At 33.8% G+C, this 22,139-nt stretch overlaps 1 protein-coding gene across 5 annotated transcripts in view; it reads left to right on the top strand.

Moving 5' to 3' along the window:
• The first annotated feature begins 1,131 nt into the window (after nucleotides 1–1,131).
• LOC120257599 (protein SHOOT GRAVITROPISM 6) overlaps nucleotides 1,132–22,139 on the top strand; it is a 62,375-nt gene continuing 41,367 nt past the window's right edge. For 4 of the 5 annotated variants that reach the window (XM_039265035.1, XM_039265036.1, XM_039265037.1 and 1 more), the window contains exons 1-12: nucleotides 1,132–1,224; nucleotides 1,306–1,396; nucleotides 1,479–1,533; nucleotides 1,624–1,755; nucleotides 3,132–3,203; nucleotides 3,588–3,678; nucleotides 3,772–3,867; nucleotides 4,085–4,163; nucleotides 4,240–4,303; nucleotides 4,905–5,008; nucleotides 5,143–5,248; nucleotides 5,633–5,722. In XM_039265035.1, the coding sequence (XP_039120969.1) occupies nucleotides 1,188–1,224; nucleotides 1,306–1,396; nucleotides 1,479–1,533; nucleotides 1,624–1,755; nucleotides 3,132–3,203; nucleotides 3,588–3,678; nucleotides 3,772–3,867; nucleotides 4,085–4,163; nucleotides 4,240–4,303; nucleotides 4,905–5,008; nucleotides 5,143–5,248; nucleotides 5,633–5,722 (1,017 nt within the window). In that variant the 5' untranslated portion in view covers nucleotides 1,132–1,187. Of the gene's footprint in view, nucleotides 1,225–1,305; nucleotides 1,397–1,478; nucleotides 1,534–1,623; nucleotides 1,756–3,131; nucleotides 3,204–3,587; nucleotides 3,679–3,771; nucleotides 3,868–4,084; nucleotides 4,164–4,239; nucleotides 4,304–4,904; nucleotides 5,009–5,142; nucleotides 5,249–5,632; nucleotides 5,723–22,139 lie in introns of those variants that run through there. The other variant, XM_039265039.1, reaches the window with a different exon arrangement.

Consider the following 22,139-nt stretch of genomic DNA (forward strand, 5'->3'; position numbering starts at 1 on the left):
TAACAATTGTTTTTTTTTGACCCATATTCTTGCTACTTGAACTTGATTATTGTGTTTTTTTTTGTGATGTAAAAATCTAATAGTCAAAACCATTTGATTCAAATGGTTAGCGATATTAAAAATAAGTCTTTAGTGTGACATGCATAATGGTGAAGATTTGAATCCTAATTTGAAGAATTAACTCACAAATAATATAGTCCACACACTCACACGTCATAAAGACAGTTGTTTGTCGTTTATTTTTTATTTTTTAAATTAAGAGAGTAAAAAATTTATAAACTTTGAAAAATTAATATATTAGCAATACAAATAAAAGCTCTTTTCCATACCAACTAAGAGTTTTTTAAATATGTAAAATTTATAGTTTATATACTTCAATCAATTCGATTAATCATATATATCAATACACAAACAATTTATATACTTCAATCAATTCGATTAATCAATTTGATTTTTTGACCCACATTCTTGCTACTTGAATTTGATTATTGTGTTTTTGTGATGTAAAAAAATCCAATAGTCGAAACCATTTGATTCAAATGGTTAGCGATATTAAAAATAAGTCTTTAGTGTGACATGTATAATGGTGAAGGTTTGAATCCTCATTTGAAGAACTCACAAATAATATAGTCCACACACTCACACGTCATAAATACAGTCGTTTGTCGTTTATATATATATTTTTTTAAATTAAAAAAGTAAAAAATTTAAACTTTGAAAAATTAATATATTAACAATCTCTTTTCCATACCAACTAAGAGTTTTTTAAATATGTAAAATTCATAGTTTATATACTTCAATCAATTCGATTAATCATATATACCAATACACAAACAGTTTAACACAAAAACACAGTGCATGTATAAATATTCACATAAAATTACCATTTAAAAAAAAAGCAATTGAATGCTATAAAAAAACACAATAATTAAATATTTGTAAAAAAAAAGAGGAAGTTAAATCAATACAAATAAAACACTGCTGTCATAAATAAAAGTATAAAACTAAAGAAAGGGGTTATATGTAAATGTTTTAAGAAGATGACCCTCAAACTTAATTTCCAACGGTTCAAAGAGGTTATAAGAGTAAAAACCAGACCTCTTCTATTTTATATTTTCTTGGTCTCCCATCTTTCCTCCTTTCTCCGGATCTCTCTCTCTCTCTCTCTCTCTCTCTCGCCGGAGTTCATGGCCTCCTCCTCGAGCGGCTCTCTCCCCGCTCCGGGTATCCTATTTCCTCAATTTTATGCTTCTTCTCCACCGATGGCTTCCTTTTTCTCATTCTCTGTCGTCTTCTTCGTTGCAGAGGCCGTGCACGTGCTGGTATCGTCCCTGGCGGACGAATCCCCCGTCGTCAGAGAGGCATCTCTGGAAGCGCTCCAGGGCATCGCACCTTTGTAATCTATTCTCTACGATCAACACTCTTGGTTTTCTTGATTCTTCGAGAGACCTCATTTTCTTGGGTTTCAATTTTGGCAGGAACCCGATGCTTGTGCTTGATTGCTGCTGCTCGGTATCTAGAGGAGGGCGTAGGGTATGAATTGCTCGTATCTTGATTTTCTTGTATTTTTGTTGGTATTTTTTTTTGGAGTTTTCGTTGTGCTGATTGGGTTGAATATGCCAGAGGTTTGGAAACATGGCGGGGGTTTTCGATGTGATGGCATGTGCAGTGAGGGCTATGGATAGGGAGGATGTGGATCCTGCTTTCATGGATCGGCTTGCGAAGATGGTGACAGCTGAAATGGTCACTTCCAAGGTAACTTTCTTGTTCTTACAGCAAGATTTTAGTTTGGCTGTAGCATGGGTTTAGAAAGTTCTTGGAAAGCTGAGATCCGTGATACAGAGGTATTGTGAAACTAGTGGCATTGCTAGGGTTTTGTGAAACAAAGATAACTCCTATGGTAAGGTAGGACTTATAGTATGAATTACTTCATTTTATGTGTCTATTACTTATTTATTTTTTTTTGTTTGGATATTCATCTACTTACTTCGGTTGGTCTGTATGCACTGCATCTTCTCCTGCTTACGAGTTGAGAATGAGCATGGGCTAATTTACTTCTGGTGCAAGCTGCCATATCCTGATCATCTTATGCTGCATGTTCCTATTTCAAATATTTAAGACTGATTGAGGAGAATATTATGTCTCTATTACTTGATGCTTGTCTTGCATAAACAATGTGTATCTATCATGCACCTGCACTACATGAGCATCCATATGCGCATGAGTAATTTTGTGTGTATGACGTCGTCGTGTCAGTAACGTCAGTTACTTGCACTACATGTTTCCTGCAAGTTTTTGTATAAGGAAGTTCTGCATGGCAATAATATCTATAGTCACAAATCCTGGAAATTGTATACCAAATCACAGCTTAAGCTTCTGTGATTCGTTTGATATGATTCTGATTTCAAAGTTGGTGAGATATCTTGTGTTTTTGACAGCAAGAGCTATATTATGGTTCTTAAGATTGGACAAATGTTTTGAACTTTTACTCTATGGAAAACTTCAAATTATGGTGCTAAATATTTTGTCATTCATTTGCTGAATTTATAACATTGCATGAAGAAAATGAATTGTTTAGGGCGTGCGGTTTTTTATTTGAAACATTTTAAACTTTGAGAAAACCTGAAAGGCTTCTACTTTGTGAGGCGCTGTGGTGTGTTATTGTGGTCATTTTCAGTTTCTGAAAAAGTTTTAAGTGTTGATGTATGCAAGATGTTTGCACAGAATAAACTGTGTAAGACATGAATTGCACACTGTCTGCTCAAACTATGGATCTAGCTCTTCCAACACACAGCATTTGTGAACCTACATAACTATTCTTTTTATTTTGGCAATTGTTAAGATAAACTCTTGACCTGTTGTTTTTTAATTTTGTATATTGGATTATTAATGGTCTGTAGTGGTTGGCATCAAGAGACATTCTGTAGTAAGTCTGTTCAAAAGATTCCTGAATTTTCCTTATTTTGTATCTTGTCTGATTGAGATATGTATGTAATGGGTGAAAGTGAATGACTGCTTTGACATTATGTACAAAATGGGGGCATTCCGCACTTTGTGTATTATTTTCTCAATCTGTAATGCTTGTCAACATAATATTTTGTATGAAATTAGAGCTTTATTTCTTTTGTTAGGAGGTAAATGCTGATTGGCAAAGGGCTGGTGCTGGTCTTCTTGTTGCTATAGGATCTCATGTGCCTGACCAGGTAAGCTGAAGTTTTGAGGCCTCTAGCCATATCCTGCTTGGAGCTGTCTACCTGAGAGTTAAAGCAAGAACAAAGTATTTAATATTTTTTAAATGAAATTTAAATTTTATTGTCCTATTGAAATAACAAATACAGGGAGCATGCTGCTTTTCATAAGTACATTATTGTTAGATAGAGGAGGTTACGCGCTGAGGGAAAATATAATTAGGTAGAGGATATTATTAGCTTCAGGACAATTTCTTTAATTATATCATCTTGCATGGCTGCAGCTTTTATGGCATTTAGTGATCACGGCTGTGAGTCACTTCATTTGGTTAAAATTTTTTCTGGACATGCCTTTTTATTATTTTGAGTCTTATTCGACCCTTTTCATTGAGTTGATAGATGATGGAGGAGATTTTTACTCACATATCAGGACCTAATTCAGCTCTACCTCTGATGGTTCAGATACTTGCAGAATTTGCTTTAGCTGAAGGTTAAGCACTTCTTTTATATCTTTATATTTTTCTTTCTTGGAGGTTGCACTTGTTGAAATCATTGGCTATCCTTCCTGTTTTCTCTTTTGAAGCTTTGCAGTTCACTCATAGACTGAAAGATGTTCTTTTAAGAGTGTTGCCTGTCCTCGGAACTGTGAAGGATACCCAACGACCTGTTTTTGCTAATGGTACTTGTGCATATCTTTAACATGCCTTTCATTAGATACTTTGTATGTGTGAATGAACTTTTGCGTTTATTTTGTTATTTTATTCTTTTATTTTTTGTTGTATGAAAATTTTAGCATATGTTGTTTTTGAGTTCTAGCAAATTTTCTATTATCTTGACAAGTTTCTTTATGGATTCCACTGGTTTAAGTTTATATTTTAATTTCTGTTTGCTTCTAGCATTTAAGTGCTGGTGTGAGGCTGTTCGACAGTGTGCTGTGAGCTCCACTTGCGATCCTGTTTTGGATAATGATGTAATGTGAGCTTCAGTCTATTATGTTTAAGATGCGAATTTCAGTTTCTGCTTTTCCAAATTGAACCAAAGTTTACTACAGGTCATTTCTAAATTCTGTTTTTGAGTTACTGCTAAGAGTTTGGGCAAGTTCACGAGATCTCAAGGTATGATGATATTAAAACTAGTGCTGATATTTGTTTCTCTCTTTTGCGCTACCTTTTACCCAAAAACAGATATTTTATTATGTTTGGTTGCCTAATGATTGGCTTTATCTTGGTTTTTGCCATTCATCATTTACTAATTTTTAGATGTTCATAAGCACACCTTCCATTTAAAATTCCTGTTTCATCAACAGTAGCTAAAATTCCAAACCATTTTCAAGTAGTTATCAAGGGTTAATTTGGTTTTTGACTGTGTCAACCTGGTGTATACCGTATGTACATACTACATAATGGTCATCAGCTTCCTGTACTCTTTGAATGCTTTGTTCAATGAAACATTGAGTTAAAACTGTGCAATATCTTATGATTTTTCATTTGAATTTATGTGGAAAGTTGTTGCCAATTTTGTCTTTAGGCCCCCTCCATTTCGAGCAACCATATTTCCTTGCTGTGCCTGGTTTTAGTGGTATAATTTATTTTGGTCGGGAATTTTGAGTACTATGATACCATGTCAAATTCCACAACAGAGGAATGACACTGGTTAAGAAATTTTTATGTCCTGCATATTTTATTCTATTATTTATCTAATTGGGAGTTGAAACAGGTGCGACTCTCATCTACTGAGGCCCTAGGACAAATGGTTGGTTTGATAACGCGCTCTCAATTGAAGGCAGCTTTACCTAGGCTTATCCAAACTATATTGGGCTTGTAAGGCATCTCAACAATATGAAAGTGATACTACAGTGCTTTTGTATTCTTCCTTAAAGCATTTACTTACTTGATTTTGCATCAATAGTTAATACTACGTATCCATTTCCTTTTGTTTAAATGATTTGTGACAGATATAAAAAAGATCAGGAAAGTGTATTTATTGCTACTTGTAGTATGCATAATCTTCTCACTGCCTGTTTACTATCAGAAGCTGGCCCCCCTTTACTCGACTTTGAGGTAATTTGGAATCTCCTTTTTGTGTGCTCCCTGCCTCCTTTCATTAACTTTTTAGCTTTCAACATTAATACATACAGTTCTTTGCTTAAGCATTTGAACAAACATCATGTCCTTCTAATTCCTTTCTTAGTAGAAACTAGGGTTTGGAAGTGTATACTTGACTAATTTTTTCTTTTGTGGCTTGGTGATGTTCAGTTTTCGCCTAAACAAAAAATAGGAGATTGGATTTGAGATCTTATTTATGCTTGTCTTTTAGGGCTAAAGAAAACTGTCAAAAAGCTAAAACTATACATTAAATAACTTCTTGACACAATTACAACATATTGTCTATGATTTTAAGGTTTATAACTTGCTACTATTGTTGATGACATGCTATTCTTGCAGGATCTTAATCTTATCCTATGCACGCTTCTTCCAGTAGCATGCATTAATAACTACAATGATGACCATGTAGACTTCTCATTGGGTTTGAAGGTAATTAGTTTGAATGAATGTTTACTATATTAGTTTTCTACACTGCCTGTTAGTGGATATGATCATTTCCAGTATTCCATTTTGTAATCTTTTACATGATGTGTTAAAAATATGCCTTTTAATAATTTAATTCCTTTTGATTTATGACTACAAAACCATTTACCGAACTCTACATCCTGGCGTAGTTTGAGTATTTTAGAGGAACGGACAAAATCAGGATTCGAGCAATTTTTGGGATGAATGATAAAGGGAAATAATTAGAATTACCAGAAGAAGATAAATATGAGGAAGTGCCAAAGGAAGTAGTGGTTGGCATTACAATCTTTGCAATGCTTGATGTGTTACTCAGATAAGCCGTATTTTTGTAAAAATCACGTGCATGTGGATATGTATTTTTTTCCTTTATATGGTATGATGAGTTGAGATAACTTTGGATCACATTTAATCACATGATCCAATTTTACTTTGGTTTATTTGAAAAAAGGGTTTTAAGTTTCATTCTCTTTCCATTTCACTCTCTATTTTAATTTTTTTAATTTTCAATCTCAATCTTTTACCATTTTTAAATTGCCTTATCCTTTTGTTATCTTTTTAAACTCTATTTTTTTTCATATTCTTCTTATCTTTAGAAATTTTTCTTATCTTTGAAATCTTTTTTTATAGTGATTTGTGCAATTTTAAAATCTTTATTTTATTTCAATTAAAAATCTAAGATGATATATCCTCAGTGTCTATATATCTGTTCACACCAAAAACTTCTTGTTTCTAAAAATGGTTCTCTTGTTCTCTAAAAACAATGAGATTCCCATGTTTGAACACGCTTGCATGCACATTTATGGCATATACATGTATCTGTTTTTCATTAAGCTCAAGTATCAGCTACTCTGTGATACTTAACACCTGTTTCGGTGTCCTAGTAACACAATTGGATAACCGGGGAAGAGTGGAAGATAATGCGAGTAAAAAGCACCATCAAGTGAAACTCATTGTTCATCTACATTGATTCGAAAGTTTCATCAATGAGAGAGTGACCAAGCAGTTGGAACTTTTATTATGACACTTCACACTTTAGGATTATGGTGGCAAAATGGACCACATGGAATGTGGGACAGTATTTAAAAAGGTTCCAATCAATGTAAGGTCGTAGGTTCAAAGTACACTTGTTTCCAATTCAACTGGTTGGAGTGGATGTTGTGCTTGGGATTCATTGACTAACACAATTGGGAGATGTTTTCATGAATGGAACTATCTTATAATGCAATTTTAATACTAATTTAGACGGCAGCAGATTGTGGAACCAAAAAGAGACCATTGGAGATGACATTGCAAGTGATGCAGAAAGCTAATAGCTAGTTAGGAGAACAACTTAATTTAAAGATCTATTTGGCACTTAGTGCCAAATGTTATAAATCTCCTATGCAGGGAACTCTTATTACCGAACGAGACTTAACTGAACAATTGATTGCTTACCATCAATCCTTGACAAGAATTCTTCCCATAGACTTACCCTTTCCCTTTTGGGAGAAAGAACTAAGCTATCATAAGCCTACATTATGCAGAAGATTGCAGAAAATAAATACTTATCTATTCTACAAATATTCAAAGAAAACTAACTTTTATTAAGAATGTCTGGATTTTCACACTCAAAGACTCAAAAGAATTTCTTGGGTTTTGCTCGATATCTCATCCCTTTCCAGGACTGACTCTTATATAGACAAGCAAACTCTTTTTACATGACACAAATACCCTTACTTTATTTAATACTTAGGGGTATTTTCAGAAAAGTTGAAAAAAGCACAAGTATTGGGCATCTTAGTTCACTTTTAACTTGAACTTATCTCTTCTTGTGTAGACTCAAGATAAGAATAAATCCTGAAAAGCCAAGATACATTTACATGCTTCTAGATTCAAGAAAAAAATGAATCCTGAAAAGCTATGACACCTTTACACACTAGGTTCTAGATATTGTACTATAAAGTTCTAGCTTCAAGCTTCCATTGCATTCTCAATATTTGCTTGTCCAATTTCGTCTAGATCTTCAAAAGACCATCGGTTACTATGGCTCCAATAACATACTCAAGGAAATCATCATCTAGTTTACTGACATGAATTTTGTTATCTCCAACTATAGTCTCATACTAGGCTGCTTTACAAATTTTCAAGTGTTCTGTTAAGTCTAGTTCGGTAATAAGAGTTCCCTGCATAGGAGATTTATAATATCTGTCACTAACTGCCAAATAAATCTTTAAATTAAGCTATTCTCCTATGAGATAACAAGTTTGGAATCTTTTTGGTGTAGTTCCCAGAGAATAAGCTCTCCACCTTTTAAGCCGTTTATCTGTTGTAATATTAATATGGTGAATAGTGAATAGGTCTTCATCCCATTTGTAAGGGCCTGTTTGGCTGCAAAATAAAAAAATATGGTATAATTTTATTATGTAGGAAGTGTAAGTGATTATTACAGAAATTGTAGCATATTTTAAATTTACAGAATGAGTGTTTGGTTAACAAAATAAAAAAAAATTACGGAGACCGGGCGATCGATGACCGGACCGCCGGTGGGCCGGTGGCCGGCTGGACCACTGGTGGACCGTCGGCCGATGGCCGGACCATCAGTGGCCGATTGCAGGAGGTTAGCTGGTAGGATACCAGACCGCAGATGAACCTGTGGTCGACTGCTGGAGGCCGGCTGGACCACCAGTGGACAATCGGCGTGTTACCGGAGGGCGGTTGGACCGGTGGCCGGTCGCCGGTGGACCGGTGCCCGGCCGTCAGAGGCTGGCCGGACTGGTGGACCGGCGATGTGTTACTGGAGGCCTGCTGGCTGGACCCTCGATGGACCGGTGGCTGGTCGCCGGAGGTCAGTCGGACCGTCGGCGGACCGATGACTGGTGGCTTGATAAAAAAGGAGAGACTTTTTACAATGAGAAAACATTCCATTCTTAGTGGAATATTTTTTTATGCCATAATACCTATATTATGTCATAATTTTATACTCTAAAATAAGGACCTAAACAGCCAATTTGGCATAATTCTCATAAAATGTTAAATTATGCCATATTATACGGATTATGCCATAATTTTGGACTATCCAAACAGGCCCTAAACTCTTGGTCATCCATAATGAATAAGATCAATTTTGATATAATGTTGAGTTAGGACAGGATAACCTTGATGACTTAGAGGAACACTTAGAATTTCAAGTACCACAAAATGTTTGGGATGACTCTCTATCATGGAATTGATATGTTTTAATTTCCATGGGAATTGTGTCATGAATTGCAATTGCTTTCTGTTGGAGATGACCAATTTTTTCAGTAGGCCATATTCAAACAATATGTCTGGAGTGACAGTAATGCTTTCGGCCTGGAATTCTCCTTTCCATTCTAAGAGATTGATGGTCGTTTGTATTATAGAGAATCCTTCAGAACATATACAGGCCTGAGTTCATAAATGAGCTTGGCCTTTGTATCTGGATAGGCAAAAACTGAGTCCTTCTTGCCTAAGAAGTGTTGACGCTGCCATGTCTTGTAATAATTCTACTTAGTTAATACACTTGACATACTTTTCAGAATAGACCATCTTCATTATGGCTGTTTTATTGGACTTAAAACAAATGGGAATTTCTCATATTTCTCTTCTTTTTGTATAACTTTGGTTTCCTATTCTTTTTTCAATATTTCCTTTTCAATTTCCTTTTTTTTCCCATTCTTTTTCTGTTTTTCCAATTTTTGGTTGAGATTACTTACCTTTCTAGCCAATTTTTGATTGGTATGCTGGAGCTCGAGAAATGCATCAAATGATTATTTGAATCATTCAATTGTGTTTTGAGACTTTTAGAATGGAGGTAATCACAGATTTTGTTGAGAATTATTGGGAAAGGGTTTACGATTGTTTGCCCATAGGTTATCTATGTAATTTCTTTCTTGGTAATCTAACATGAGATTTAGGGGCAAATTAAATGACAAAGAGGAGCCGAATGGGTAAATGGCTAAGCTAGTATTTTGGTTTTTTGGTAATTGGGTTCTGGTGCTTGGGAAAGTTGAACTTTTCCTCAGAGACTACTCCATCATGTAATAATACAGATTTATTAGCATCTTTCTTTTTATATTAATTTTTTAGGGTAAGGTTTCTTAGTTGTCACATTAGCACATAACTAAGAGGAACTTACGGGCTTTGTAATCCCCGTAATGGCTAAGCGTATGAACCAACTAAGGTTTGGTACAAGGCCTTTGCTCCCACAGTGAAGTTACAGAGGATCCTACTGGTATTGTAGTCCCCATCTATCACTAAGCTTATGGACAAGCAAAAGGATTATACTTACGGTGCTTATCGAGGAAAAAAAATGAGAAAAGGCTTAATTTCATTCATGCAGAATTAGGTTACAATAGGAGGTTTTTATACACATATGACAACCTAAGAATCAGCATCAAAATCTCCTACAAATCTGGAAACAGACTGTCCAAATTTACAGCTAATCAAATCTCAAAAAAAAAAAGGAAAGTATTTTACAATAAAGCTTTCACAAAATAGTCCACATAATTTGACACTTCCCCTCAAGCTGGTGAATGGATGTTCTCCATTCCAAGCTTGCTAGTTATGTCTTGAAACATGGCGTTTGGCAGGCCCTTGGTAAGAACATCAGCCAACTGATCCTTTGAAGAAACAAATGGAGTACAAATTAAACCACTTTTGAGTTTTTCTTTAATAAATTGCCTATCAACTTCTATATGTTTTGTCTTGTCATGTTGCACAGGATTGTGAGCTATACTGATAGCAGATTTATTGCAACAATACATGGCTTCAAGAGTCATGCATTCTCCTTCTTTTGAACAAAATACCTTTCCTGGGGCTGCCCTTCAAGTATTACAAAATTCTGTGAACTGCCTTGAGATGCATTTCTTTAGGATTGTGCATGAATCTGCTCACAACATTTACAGCAAATACAATATCTGGCCTCGTATGCGTCAAATAAATCAGTCTGCCAATAAGTCTCTGATAGGAACTCTTATCAATTGTTGCATCTTCAAGTGCCATACATAGTCCATGGTTAAAATCAATAGGTGTATCCACAGGTTTACAACCTAGCTTCCCTGTCTTTTTCAACAAGTCAAGTACATCTGTTGTGAAACGAAAATTCCTTGTTTTGAGTGAGCCGCTTCAATACCAAGGAAGTATTTTCAATTCCCAAGCTCCTTGATATCAAATTCCTTTAAAAGTCGCTGTTTTAAGTTTTGCATTTCTTTAGTATCATTGCCTGTAAGTATCATGTCATCTGCATACACCAATAATGCAGTCACTTTCCCTTAATCAGAGTGTCTCACAAATAAGGTATGGTCTCCTTGGCTTTGCTTGTATTTTAAGGTAATCATAACCTTGGTGAGTCTTCCAAACCAGGCTCTAGGTGATTGCTTGAGCCCACAGAGTGCCTTTTTCAGCTTACATACCATACCTTCGATAGATTCAAACCCGGGAGGAACTTCCATGTATATTTCTTGTTCTAAATCTCCATGCAAAAAGGCATTTTTACATCAAACTGCTGTAGATCCCATCCAAAATTTGCAGCCAATGACAACAGAACTTGCACAGTGCTTATCTTTGCAACTGGTGCAAACGTCTCAAGATAATTGATGCCATAGGTTTGAGTATACCCTTTGGCAACCAACCTTGCCTTGTATCTTTTAATTGAACCATCAAACTTGTACTTTACTAAAAACACCCATCTACATCCAATTGGTTTGACCCCATTTGGCAACTTAACCAACTCCCATGTATTAGTCTTCACAAGTGCCTCCATCTCCACCTTCATAGCATTCTCCCATTTCTTGTCTCTTAGTGCCTCAGATATATCTCTTGGAATGGTTATGGTATGGAGATTACTTAGGAAGGCTCTATGACTTTGGGAAAAGTTTTGGTACATCAGAAATAGACACATTGGATGTTTGAGGCAAGCTCTAGTTCCTTTCCTGAGTGCAATAGGTAGGTCTGCATCATTTAGTCTTTCATGGTCATCTAGGAGTTCGCTAGGTTCGGCTAATGGTGGTTGACATTCTGAGTTTATGCTATTAGTTTCAGGAACCTGAACAATAGCACGAACAAGAGATTGTAGCTGCACAGATTGAGGAATACGAACTTTCTTCCTGAAATAATGCTTCAAAGGTTGAGTATTGTCTTGTCTTGGATTCCCGTATCTGATTCTGATGTATCAACAAAAGATACAGGTGGAGTTGTAACAGACGCTGGAATTGGACCAGACTCAGATGAGATAGATGAAATAGACACGGGCTCAGAAGAAATGGGCTGAATTTCTGATTTAGTTGGAAATTCAAGAAGAAACAAGCCTTCACTTTATCTTTGACGAAATTCTCCTATGGAGGATATGTATGTTGAAAGAATGACTCATTTTCGACGAATGTAACATCGGCAGCAACAAAAAATTTTCTTCTGAATGGATGGAAACACTTATATCTCTTTTGGGTAGACGAATAACCGATAAAGACACAACAAAAAGCATGTGGATCAAGTTTTCCCCTGTTTTGAGAATGGACATGAACAAAGGCAACGCTACCAAAAATTCTGGGAATGAGGTTATTAGAAGCAGAGAAGTTAGGGAAAAAAACTTGTAAGAATCTCAATGGGACTTTTGAAATTAAGAAACCTTGTGGGAAGTCTATTGATCAAATGAGCAACAGTTAGAATGGCTTCCCTCCAATATTGTTTAGGAACATGTTTATGAAACAACAGGGCTTTAGTATTCTCCAAAAGATGGCCATTTTTTCGTTCGGCTAACCCATTTTGTTGTGGTGTATTGACATAAGAAGACTCTTGTATGATTTCTACTTTTTGGAAAAATGGAGAAAGGATTTGATTGAAGTAATCTTTGGCATTGTCTGAACGAAATCGTTTGACTTGTACATCAAATTGTATCTTGATCATGGTATAAAAATTCGGAAAAACAGTACCAATATCAGAATTTTTTTTTTATCAAGTGGATCCTTGTTACTTGAGTACAATCATCAATGAATGAAACAAACCACTTAGCACCAGAAATGTTTGGAACAGTTGAGGGACCCCAAATATCACTGTGAATAAGAGAGAAAGGATAGAGAGCTCTTGTATTACTTATTGGAAAAGAGACACGTTGTGTTTGGCAAGTTCACAATCATTGCAATGGAAAGACTCTGGATTGCACCGTTGGAACAATGAAGGAAACATTAACTTAAGAACGCTAAAGGAAAGATGACCTCAACGACGATGATAAAGCCAAATTTTATTGTTGTTTGACATGACCGACTCTGAGAGAAATGTAGTAGATAGGGAATCTTTGACTTTAGCTCTTACGCTTTGATTTTCCAGGTAGTAAAGACCGTCCGTCTCGCTAGCATGTCCAATCTTCCTCTTCGTGCCCTGTTCCTGAAAGACACAATGTGATGGAAAGAACGTTACACTGCAATTGGAGTCTTTGGTGAGTTTTTGAATAAAAACCAAATTTTTGGACAATCTCGAAACATGAATAACATTTTTAAGGGTGAGGAAATTATTGATATAAATGTCTCCTTGGCCTGCTACGGTGGTAACTCATCCATTAGCAACAGTTATCTTTCGGTGGCTAGAGCATGGTATATAGGATGTGAAAAATTTGGAGGTGCAAGTCATGTGGTCAGTGACTCCAGAGTCGATCACCCAAGTAATTTTTTTCTGAGACACTAATAGCACAAGAAGAGAAAGAAATACCTAAAAACGGCAATGAACAAGTACCTACCGTGGAAGGTTTCTCCAGTGCCTCCAACAGACTTCTTAATTTGTCAATTCCTTCCTTGTGAAATCCTTGTGTTGGATCATGTGAACCTAAACCTCCTTCATCATGTGGTTGAATGTTCGAAACATGTGCTTGTCCTCTGTCATTGTTGGTCCGATTGGGTCTCTCGTGAAGCTTCTAGTAACGATCTTTGGTATGGCGATGTTTATTGCAGCATGTGCAAAACAGTGAATCCCTATTGAAAGACTTGGGTTGATTGGCTGGAACAAAAGGTGAAATAGGGTTGGTTTCTTTTCCTTCAGTAGCCTTTACAATTTTGGACACTATGGCAGATCCGTCTCCTCCATTAGTTTCCATCATAACACTTTTTTTTACATTCCTTAGCACGGATAATCGAAATTGTTTCATTTAATGAGGGTTAGTCTGGTTTCCCAAAAATTTGTACTTTGACTGCATCAAACTCAACATTGTGACCAACAAGGAAGTCATGAATACGTTCCTTCTCAACAAATCGCTTTAAAATCGCTGCATCTTCACTACAACGCATCCGAATGCATAGATAATGGTCTATCTCTTGCCACAAGCCTTGCAAAAAACTCGAATATTCTGTAACGGTTCTTGCTCCTTGTTTGGCCGCTTGAATCTTTGTCTTAACTTCATAGATTTGGGCAGCATCATTGACCTTGGAATATGTTTGTCGGATAGCATCCCAAATTTCTTTGGCGGATCTGAGAAACATGCATGTATCGCTGATCTCTTGTAGCATCGAATTCCATAACCAAGACATTACCATTGAATCTTGTTCATCCCACGCAGAAAACTTCGGATCATTCTTTGAAGGACCTGTGCCTATTAAATGGCTTAATTTCCCTCGACCCTTCAAGAAAGTCCGAACAAGCTGAACCATTTCAAATAATTCTTTCCGTTCAATCGATAAGTTGCCTGAATATTTTGCAAGTCTCCAAACTGGACAGCGAATACACTCTCTATTACAAGAGAATCCGATGTTGCTGTGGTTTCCATGGATTCAGACATGATTAAGAGAAAATTAAAAAGATTGACCAAAAAGAAGAGGGAATGGACAAGTGGAACGGAAGAAAGGAATTCGGCTAGACAAGAAAAGAATGAACTTGAGAAAAAAAAACTCTCAGGAAGAAACCTAAATCTCTGATGCCATGAGGAAAAAGAATGAGAGAGAGGCTCAATTTCATTCATGCAGAATTAGGTTACAATAGGAGGTTTATATACACATATGACAGCCTAAGAATCAACACCAAAATCTCCAAATCTGGAAACATACTGTCTGAATTTACAGCTAATCAAATCGCCAAAAATATAGGAAAATATTTTACAATAAAGCTTTCCCAAAATAGTCCACATAATTTGACACTTATCATTATTGAGAGAAGGAAACTTTATAAATTATGTAGGTTTTTCTAAGACTTGTTCTAAGAAAATACATCTAGACAATTTATCTGCAAGACTTTTATCTTTTCCTTTAATGTGTTAAAAAATTACCTTACCTTATAATTACCATTTAAAATTCTATCCTTAAATGCTAACCATCTACGTTGGCTAATCCTTTTGCTATTCTTGTTTTCAAAAAACTTAACTATAGCTTCACAATCTATTATAACTAGAATTTCTTTTTTATTTATTAAAAATAATATAAAACAATCTAATGCGTATCCTACAGCTAACACTTCTTGGTCTATACTATGTGTTGGCCCTGTTTCTTTATACTTTGCACTACTATATCTACAAATTACTTCTTCTAACTTAGATGCATACTTATTGGGTTTAGCTTTAAGGACTGCTCCCCATCCTAGTTCGCAACCATCCGATTCTACAATTAAATAATCATAATCTAGAGGAAGTTTTAAATTTGGTAAATTTTTAACTACCTCTTTGATTTTGTTAATCTGTTTATTATCTTCTATGTTAAACTGCTTAACTCTTGTTGATGAACTTTTACTATAAAGTGGTCCTACTAATTTCCCAAGGTTTTTAATAAAAGGTCTAGGATAATTAACTAATCCTAAAAATTGCTGCAAAGTTTTAACATCCTTGATTGGTGATCTAAGATCTTTTTAGCTATTTGAGGTTGTAACTTAATTTTTCCATTATCTATCTCTATTACTAAATATTCTATATTGCTTCTAAAAAACTACGTTTTTTTACCGCTAATTACTATCCCATGTTTCAAGAATTCACTAAGAACTAGTTTTAAATGCCCAACGTGTTCTATCTTGCTTTTACTATGTACTAGAATGTCACCTGTATAAACACAAACAAAGTCTCTATACTTACTGAAAAAACTATCCATCTTCCTTTGGAATATATTAGGTGCATTCTTTAAACCAAAAGGCATAACTAACCACTCAAAATGTCCTAAAGGGCATGCGAATGTTGTCCATTCTATGCTACTACAATCCATCTTAACCTGCAAACACCTTGACTTAATCAAATTTAGTAAATACCTTACTATTTTGAATACTATTAATAAGTTTTGATTTTTGTAGAATATTATATGCATCGTCTACTGTATTATAATTTAACCTTCGATAATCTATAACCATGCTACTTTTACCCTTAACTTGTTCACTATGTTTATTGCCTATGAAAGCCGGACTCCTATGCCTACTGGTACTTCGACGTATTACCCTTAATTTTAACAATTCATTTATGTGCATTTTAAAATCACTAATGTTTTCATTTGTCAATTCTATTTTCTTATTTTGGATTCTAAATTCTGGGTCTTGTAATTCTAGTTTACCAACTATATTATTCCTATCCCACTGTTTTCCTGGATTTTCTCCTACGATTTTTTGTTTTTCTAGTCTACATAAAATGTCATCTATTTTTAAATTACTGGATGAAATTAAATTATAAATAAAGACTGGATCTACTAACTGTCTTAATGGTGGTTCTAGTGTTAATTCATCAAACAGACTACATTTACTAAATTCTTCCAAATTTTCGCTAATCTTATCACCACAAGGCTTATTAGGCTTACAATTGTTGCAACAACCAAGGGGCTCCAATATGTGCCTCTAATAATGCTGAGGTAATGGGTAAGAAAGGGACACTTAAGAAACTGATTCCCAAGGGGGTGATTGTACAGCTATGGAAAAAATTAACAAAAATATTTAATCCTATTATAAATCTAGTTTTTCGTAGTTGAAAATCTCTTAAACTAATGTTACTTTTAAAATGTAGATAATTATTGAGTAACCTATCTTCTTAGAAAAAACTAATTTTACATGGTGCTAATTGTTTTGTATAAGTAAAAATTTTCCATCCATTTGTTCTGCTTTGTCTTGTTGTTCTGTTGGTAATGGCTTGATATATTTTAAAGGCACTAATTTTTCATCTAAAATTGTATTTGAACATCCTGTATCTATTATTCCTATAATATCTAATTTCCATTCTTCTATTTGTAATCTACAAGATATTTTTATACTATAAATGGCTGAGTGTTGGGTTTCTATTGGTCTATTTCTTACAAGTTCTATTTCTTCTAATTCTACAAATTCCTTTATCAGCTTGTTTTTTTCTATTACTTTTCCGACCAACTTGTTTTCTTTTGTTACTTCTTTTGTATGTTTAATTTCAGGTTGTTCTAATCTATGTCTTTCTCTTTCTTTTACTCTATCCATACTAGCCCAAATGGCTTTATATGTACTTTTAATTTTGTTAGATTTTATATTTTTGGTACTAGTGGGCCCTATATGGGCTCTATATGGGCTTAGGGCTTTTACACCAAAAAGTCTCAAGATTTAGTGGCTCAACCCCTATACCTATATACAAACCCATTACACTTCTATCACACAACCGATGTACTATATTCCAAAACCCTCCCTCAAGTTCAACTGGGTCATTTTTTTCCCAGTTTGAACTTGCTCAAACTTGTACACTAGAGGTCTGTTTTTACTAGGACTTGTACACTATTTTGTGTTTCAGAGGTCCTACACACATGGACTTGTACACTACTTGTGTCTCAGAGGTCCTATTCACATGGACTTACACCACTTGTGTTTCAGAGGTCCTTTTTTTTAAATATATATATTGGGCTCCACTATATTTCTCTGATACCATATTAGATTTTATATTTTTGGTACTAGTGGGCCCTATATGGGCTCTATTTGGGTTTAGGGGTCTTACATCAAAAAGTCTCAAGACTTAGTGGCTCAACCCCTATACTTATATATAAAACCATTACACTTCTATCACACAACCGATGTGGTATTATATTTACAACAAACTTCTTGAGTAATTTTTGGATGATTTAATAGGATCGATCTGTCTAGTTCCATTTTCTAACCTTTCCAATTTTTCATTTAAATCTCTTACAATGTTTTCTAAATAAAGGATTCTTAGTTCTAAGGTTTCATAACTATTTATTCTATTATGTTCTATAAACGAAGATTCAGGTGGTAATTGGTTCTTTTCTATCAAACAAAATTTGCAACATTCTTTAAGGTAAGAACTACATTTATATCTTAATTTTAAAGAAGGATATAAATTACAAAAATTACAAGGCTTATCACTACTTACACTATTTTTAATCCAATTATGGTCACACTCTTTATTCATATAAAAATTATCAAGTTTGTAAAGTTATCCAAATTTAATTCTAAATTATCTAACTCTGCCTCTGTGAGTAAGAGTTCTAATGGATTTAATTCTACTGGTGTTTCCAAAACTACTTTATTTTTATATAATCTGATGCAAGACATATCATCACTTAATCTATTAAAAACTAATCCCATGAATACCTTAATACCATTGTGGTTTTTAATAATATTTTTCAATTTCACAAACATATATTCTAGTAGTTTAATTTCTTCTGGAACTTACTAGGATTACTTTTTTCTACTTTGTTATTTACCCCTGTGGTATGCTGGTGACTTTCTTCTCATTTTAAAGAGGTTAACATAGATTTTATTTGGTCTGATTGATTTAAATCTTTATTATACCAGTCTCCAAACTTATTTGATTCTAAGATTTCTCCGACAAATTATCCTCTAAATCATTATCTATTTCTATATCGTTAGGGTCTAGATAACTTATTATGCTATAAATACTTTCTGTATCACTAACATATTCATCTACATGCAATAAATCTTCATTTACACATTCTACTTGTTAAAATTTTATATTTTGATACTAGTGTACACTACGTGTGTCTCAGAGGTCCTACTCACATGGACTTGTACAACACTTGTGTCTCAGAGGTCTTTTTTTTTAATATATATATTGGGCTCCACTGTATTACTCTGATACCATGTTAAGATTTTTTATTTTGATACTAGTGGGCCCTATATGGGCTTAGGGGCCTTACACCAAAAAGTCCCAAGACTTAGTGGCTCAACCCCTATACCTATATATGAACCCATAACACTTCTATCACACAACCGATGTGGTACTATATTTCCAACACTACTAAAACTAACTCGTTATTATGATAATTTTTCCTCTTTGTACAATCTCTAACTAAATGATTAGTGCTACCACATGTAAAACAGCAAAGTTTATTTTTATATTGTCTACTTTTATCAAATTTTCTAACATGTTTTCTTTATTCAAATAAAGTTTCCTAGAACTACTAATCCTAAGATGATACTTCCTTTTAGGCGTATATTTGTTTTTACTGAATCTTTCCCTAGGTTTATCTTCCTTATTATATCTTTGGGGTGTGTAAATATTTCTACAGAAACTTTATTCCCCTTTGCCTTTAAATTGCTTAGCTATCTTGGTTTCTGTGCATTTTTCAACTAATTGTTCTACAACAAATTTAATTCTAGTCAAAATGTTATCTAGCTGGGGAAAATTTGTAATTCTTTGTATTTCTTGTGAATTAGGATTTCTAAAGGATATGGTAATTTCATAAATAATTTATCTCCGATTGTCTTTTCATAAAAGCATCCTGCTATACAATAGTACATAAAATCTAATAAGAAAGGTTTAATATGAGACCAGTTTTTTATTTGTATTTGTTCTAATTTTCTAATGGCCTCTACTTATTGTTTACCATAATTAGCATTTGGTGTATCTCCTAAGAGTAATTATCTAATCTTATTAACAAAATTATAGGGATTATCTCCTACTTCTAAGTCTAGCAAAATCTTATGGGAAATTTACTTTATACGATTCCCATATTGCCCTAGCCGTATCTCCTAAGAATTTTTCTAAATAACTATACATTTCCACTGGTGTTTTAGTGTAATCTAGCTCATCATATTTTTTACAGATCATCTGGCTCCATATTTCTATAATTGTTGTCCATTTCTGGGGATCATGTGCTGTTAAATTAAGTAATATGCTATCATCAATTAACAGTTTTCTATCTATTGTTTCTAATTCTAAACAGTTGCCTCTAGGCCTATTCCTATCATTAAGATCATTTTCTGTATTGTAATTACTATAAGAAATCCTACTTGGCTGCCCACTTGGTGCTGAAATTGAAGTTCCATATAAAGGTGTACTATTACTACTTCATGAGGGTTGTGCTACAGATGGATTATTAGTACTTCCTACTCCAGATTCCATTAGCTCGGAATTGTTATTGTTCCTTCTATTGTGTCTATGGTGCCATAAAGTACAATTAATTCATTATTGTCATTATAACCTAATTTATCTATTTCTAACATATGCCCCTTTTCTATCATTTCTATTTCTAGCCTTAAAATTTCTTCCTCGAATAGTTCTATATTAATTCATATAATTACTGTGGCTTTTGCTAATCTAGTCATCTATGTTTTCAAAGTCTGTTTCTAAACTAAAGTCTTCATTTTCTGTTGGGATTTCTTTATAATTATAAAATCTAATGCTATTAATATTATTTTTGCCTTTATAAATTAATGAAGTCTCTGGGATCACTATCTTTTTTCTTAAACTCTTACTAAGGTTCCAATTTGACCCATTAAACTTGTAGGTATCTATGGCCATTGGTTTTATCATTTTAATACCTTTACTACTAATTGTACTAACTATTCCTTTAATATCTCACTTATATCTAGCAATACTATTATTTGTTAATTTCCCTATGAACCCTACATTTATTAAGAAATTACTATGCTTGACCAAATCTTCATATCCCTTACTGGATTCCTATTTCTATTAAATCTAAATCTTTAACGCTAATTGAGAAATCTGGACTACAATAAAATATTCCTGAATTACAACTCATGTCTACTTCTACTGCTGCTATCAAAGCATTTTTGGCGTCTGACTGCCATCCCTTATCAACCATCCCTTATCAACCAATGTCATTAGAATTTTATCTGGTCTCCCTTTTCGAACTAGTCCTTTAATTCCTTTTACTATTAAACCTAAATGAATTAACTTCTTTCCTGATTCTCTAATTTTCCTAATGCATCCTTGCTTACCAAGGGTATTCCTACTTCTTCTGTTGTTACAAAAATTTCTTTTCCTTTATTAATCCTTACCAACTTGAGTATTAAAACTTAAACCTCCTATTCTATATAAGTTTTAGGATTTAATAGTTCTATTTGGTGGTTATTATATATTTCTAAATCCTTCTCTACATCCTTGATTTCTTCTAAAGTTGTATTCAATTTACTCTTATTTTTTAATATTTTTCCTAAAAATGAGGATTTACCTATGTTACTATCCTCTCTAGTTATATTCCTAGATGTACCTGTTAAATTTATACGTGTGCCACTGAAGGGTCTAATATTCATTTTCTTCCAAATAAAATACTATTATTTTCTTTCTTGTTAATATAATTATTTTTATTTTTCTCCCCTAATTTTAGATTATTGATCTGAGTTATTAAAGAATCTATTTTAGCATTATTCTCCATTTCTTCTTCTATAAGCCTAAGTCTATGATCTAATTGTTTTATTTTATCAATGACTTGTATAAATAAATTTATTATTGTGTTATTCTGTTTAATCATGTCTTGATCTGCCATTCCTGATGCTAGATAATTACTATACCCCTTACTTCCTATTGTCTGATATGTTTTAGTTTCCTCTAAAGGCTTTAGATAAGCATTCATTCCACTACTCATTATGTTAAAACTATATGTCCAAGTTGTTCTAGTAGTTTTTTAATCTCACAATATTTATTTCCTAATTCTATGGTATCTTTTTGTAGTATCCTTACTATCTCTAGAGTGTCTTAGGAGCTAACTTTTCTTAATTTTCCTATTATTTCATTATTCTGATTCTTATTATAATTAATATTACTTACCAATTCTCCTAAAATTTTATTTCTAGAGACTATGCTACCATGGTTATGAGTCTTTATCCTATGCATTTGTCCATCAAATTTCTTTAAGTTTATACCTAAAGAAATTAACAAATCTACTATACTATGTAGTTGAGGATTATCACTATGAACTACATGTTTAAGCTTCTTATCAAAGTGGCAATTCAAGCTAAATTCTTCTATCTTATTTACTGTCCTATTATTAGCTCGGGGCAATGCTAAATCCAAATATTCTATGTTAAATTCCATTAAGTATAACAAACTTCTATACTCTTATATTTATGAATTAACTTATTTTTCCACATAGATAAAGTCTCTAAATTACTCTTTTATGTTTCAGGGTCATATATTCTCCATTTAATGTATACCCTATGTTTTATGATCTCATTATTAATTATTTCTATCTGTCTAATTTCTACT

The sequence above is a fragment of the Dioscorea cayenensis genome, unplaced genomic scaffold (genome assembly GCF_009730915.1).
Source record: "Dioscorea cayenensis subsp. rotundata cultivar TDr96_F1 unplaced genomic scaffold, TDr96_F1_v2_PseudoChromosome.rev07_lg8_w22 25.fasta BLBR01002221.1, whole genome shotgun sequence".
Taxonomy (NCBI): Eukaryota; Viridiplantae; Streptophyta; class Magnoliopsida; order Dioscoreales; family Dioscoreaceae; genus Dioscorea; species Dioscorea cayenensis.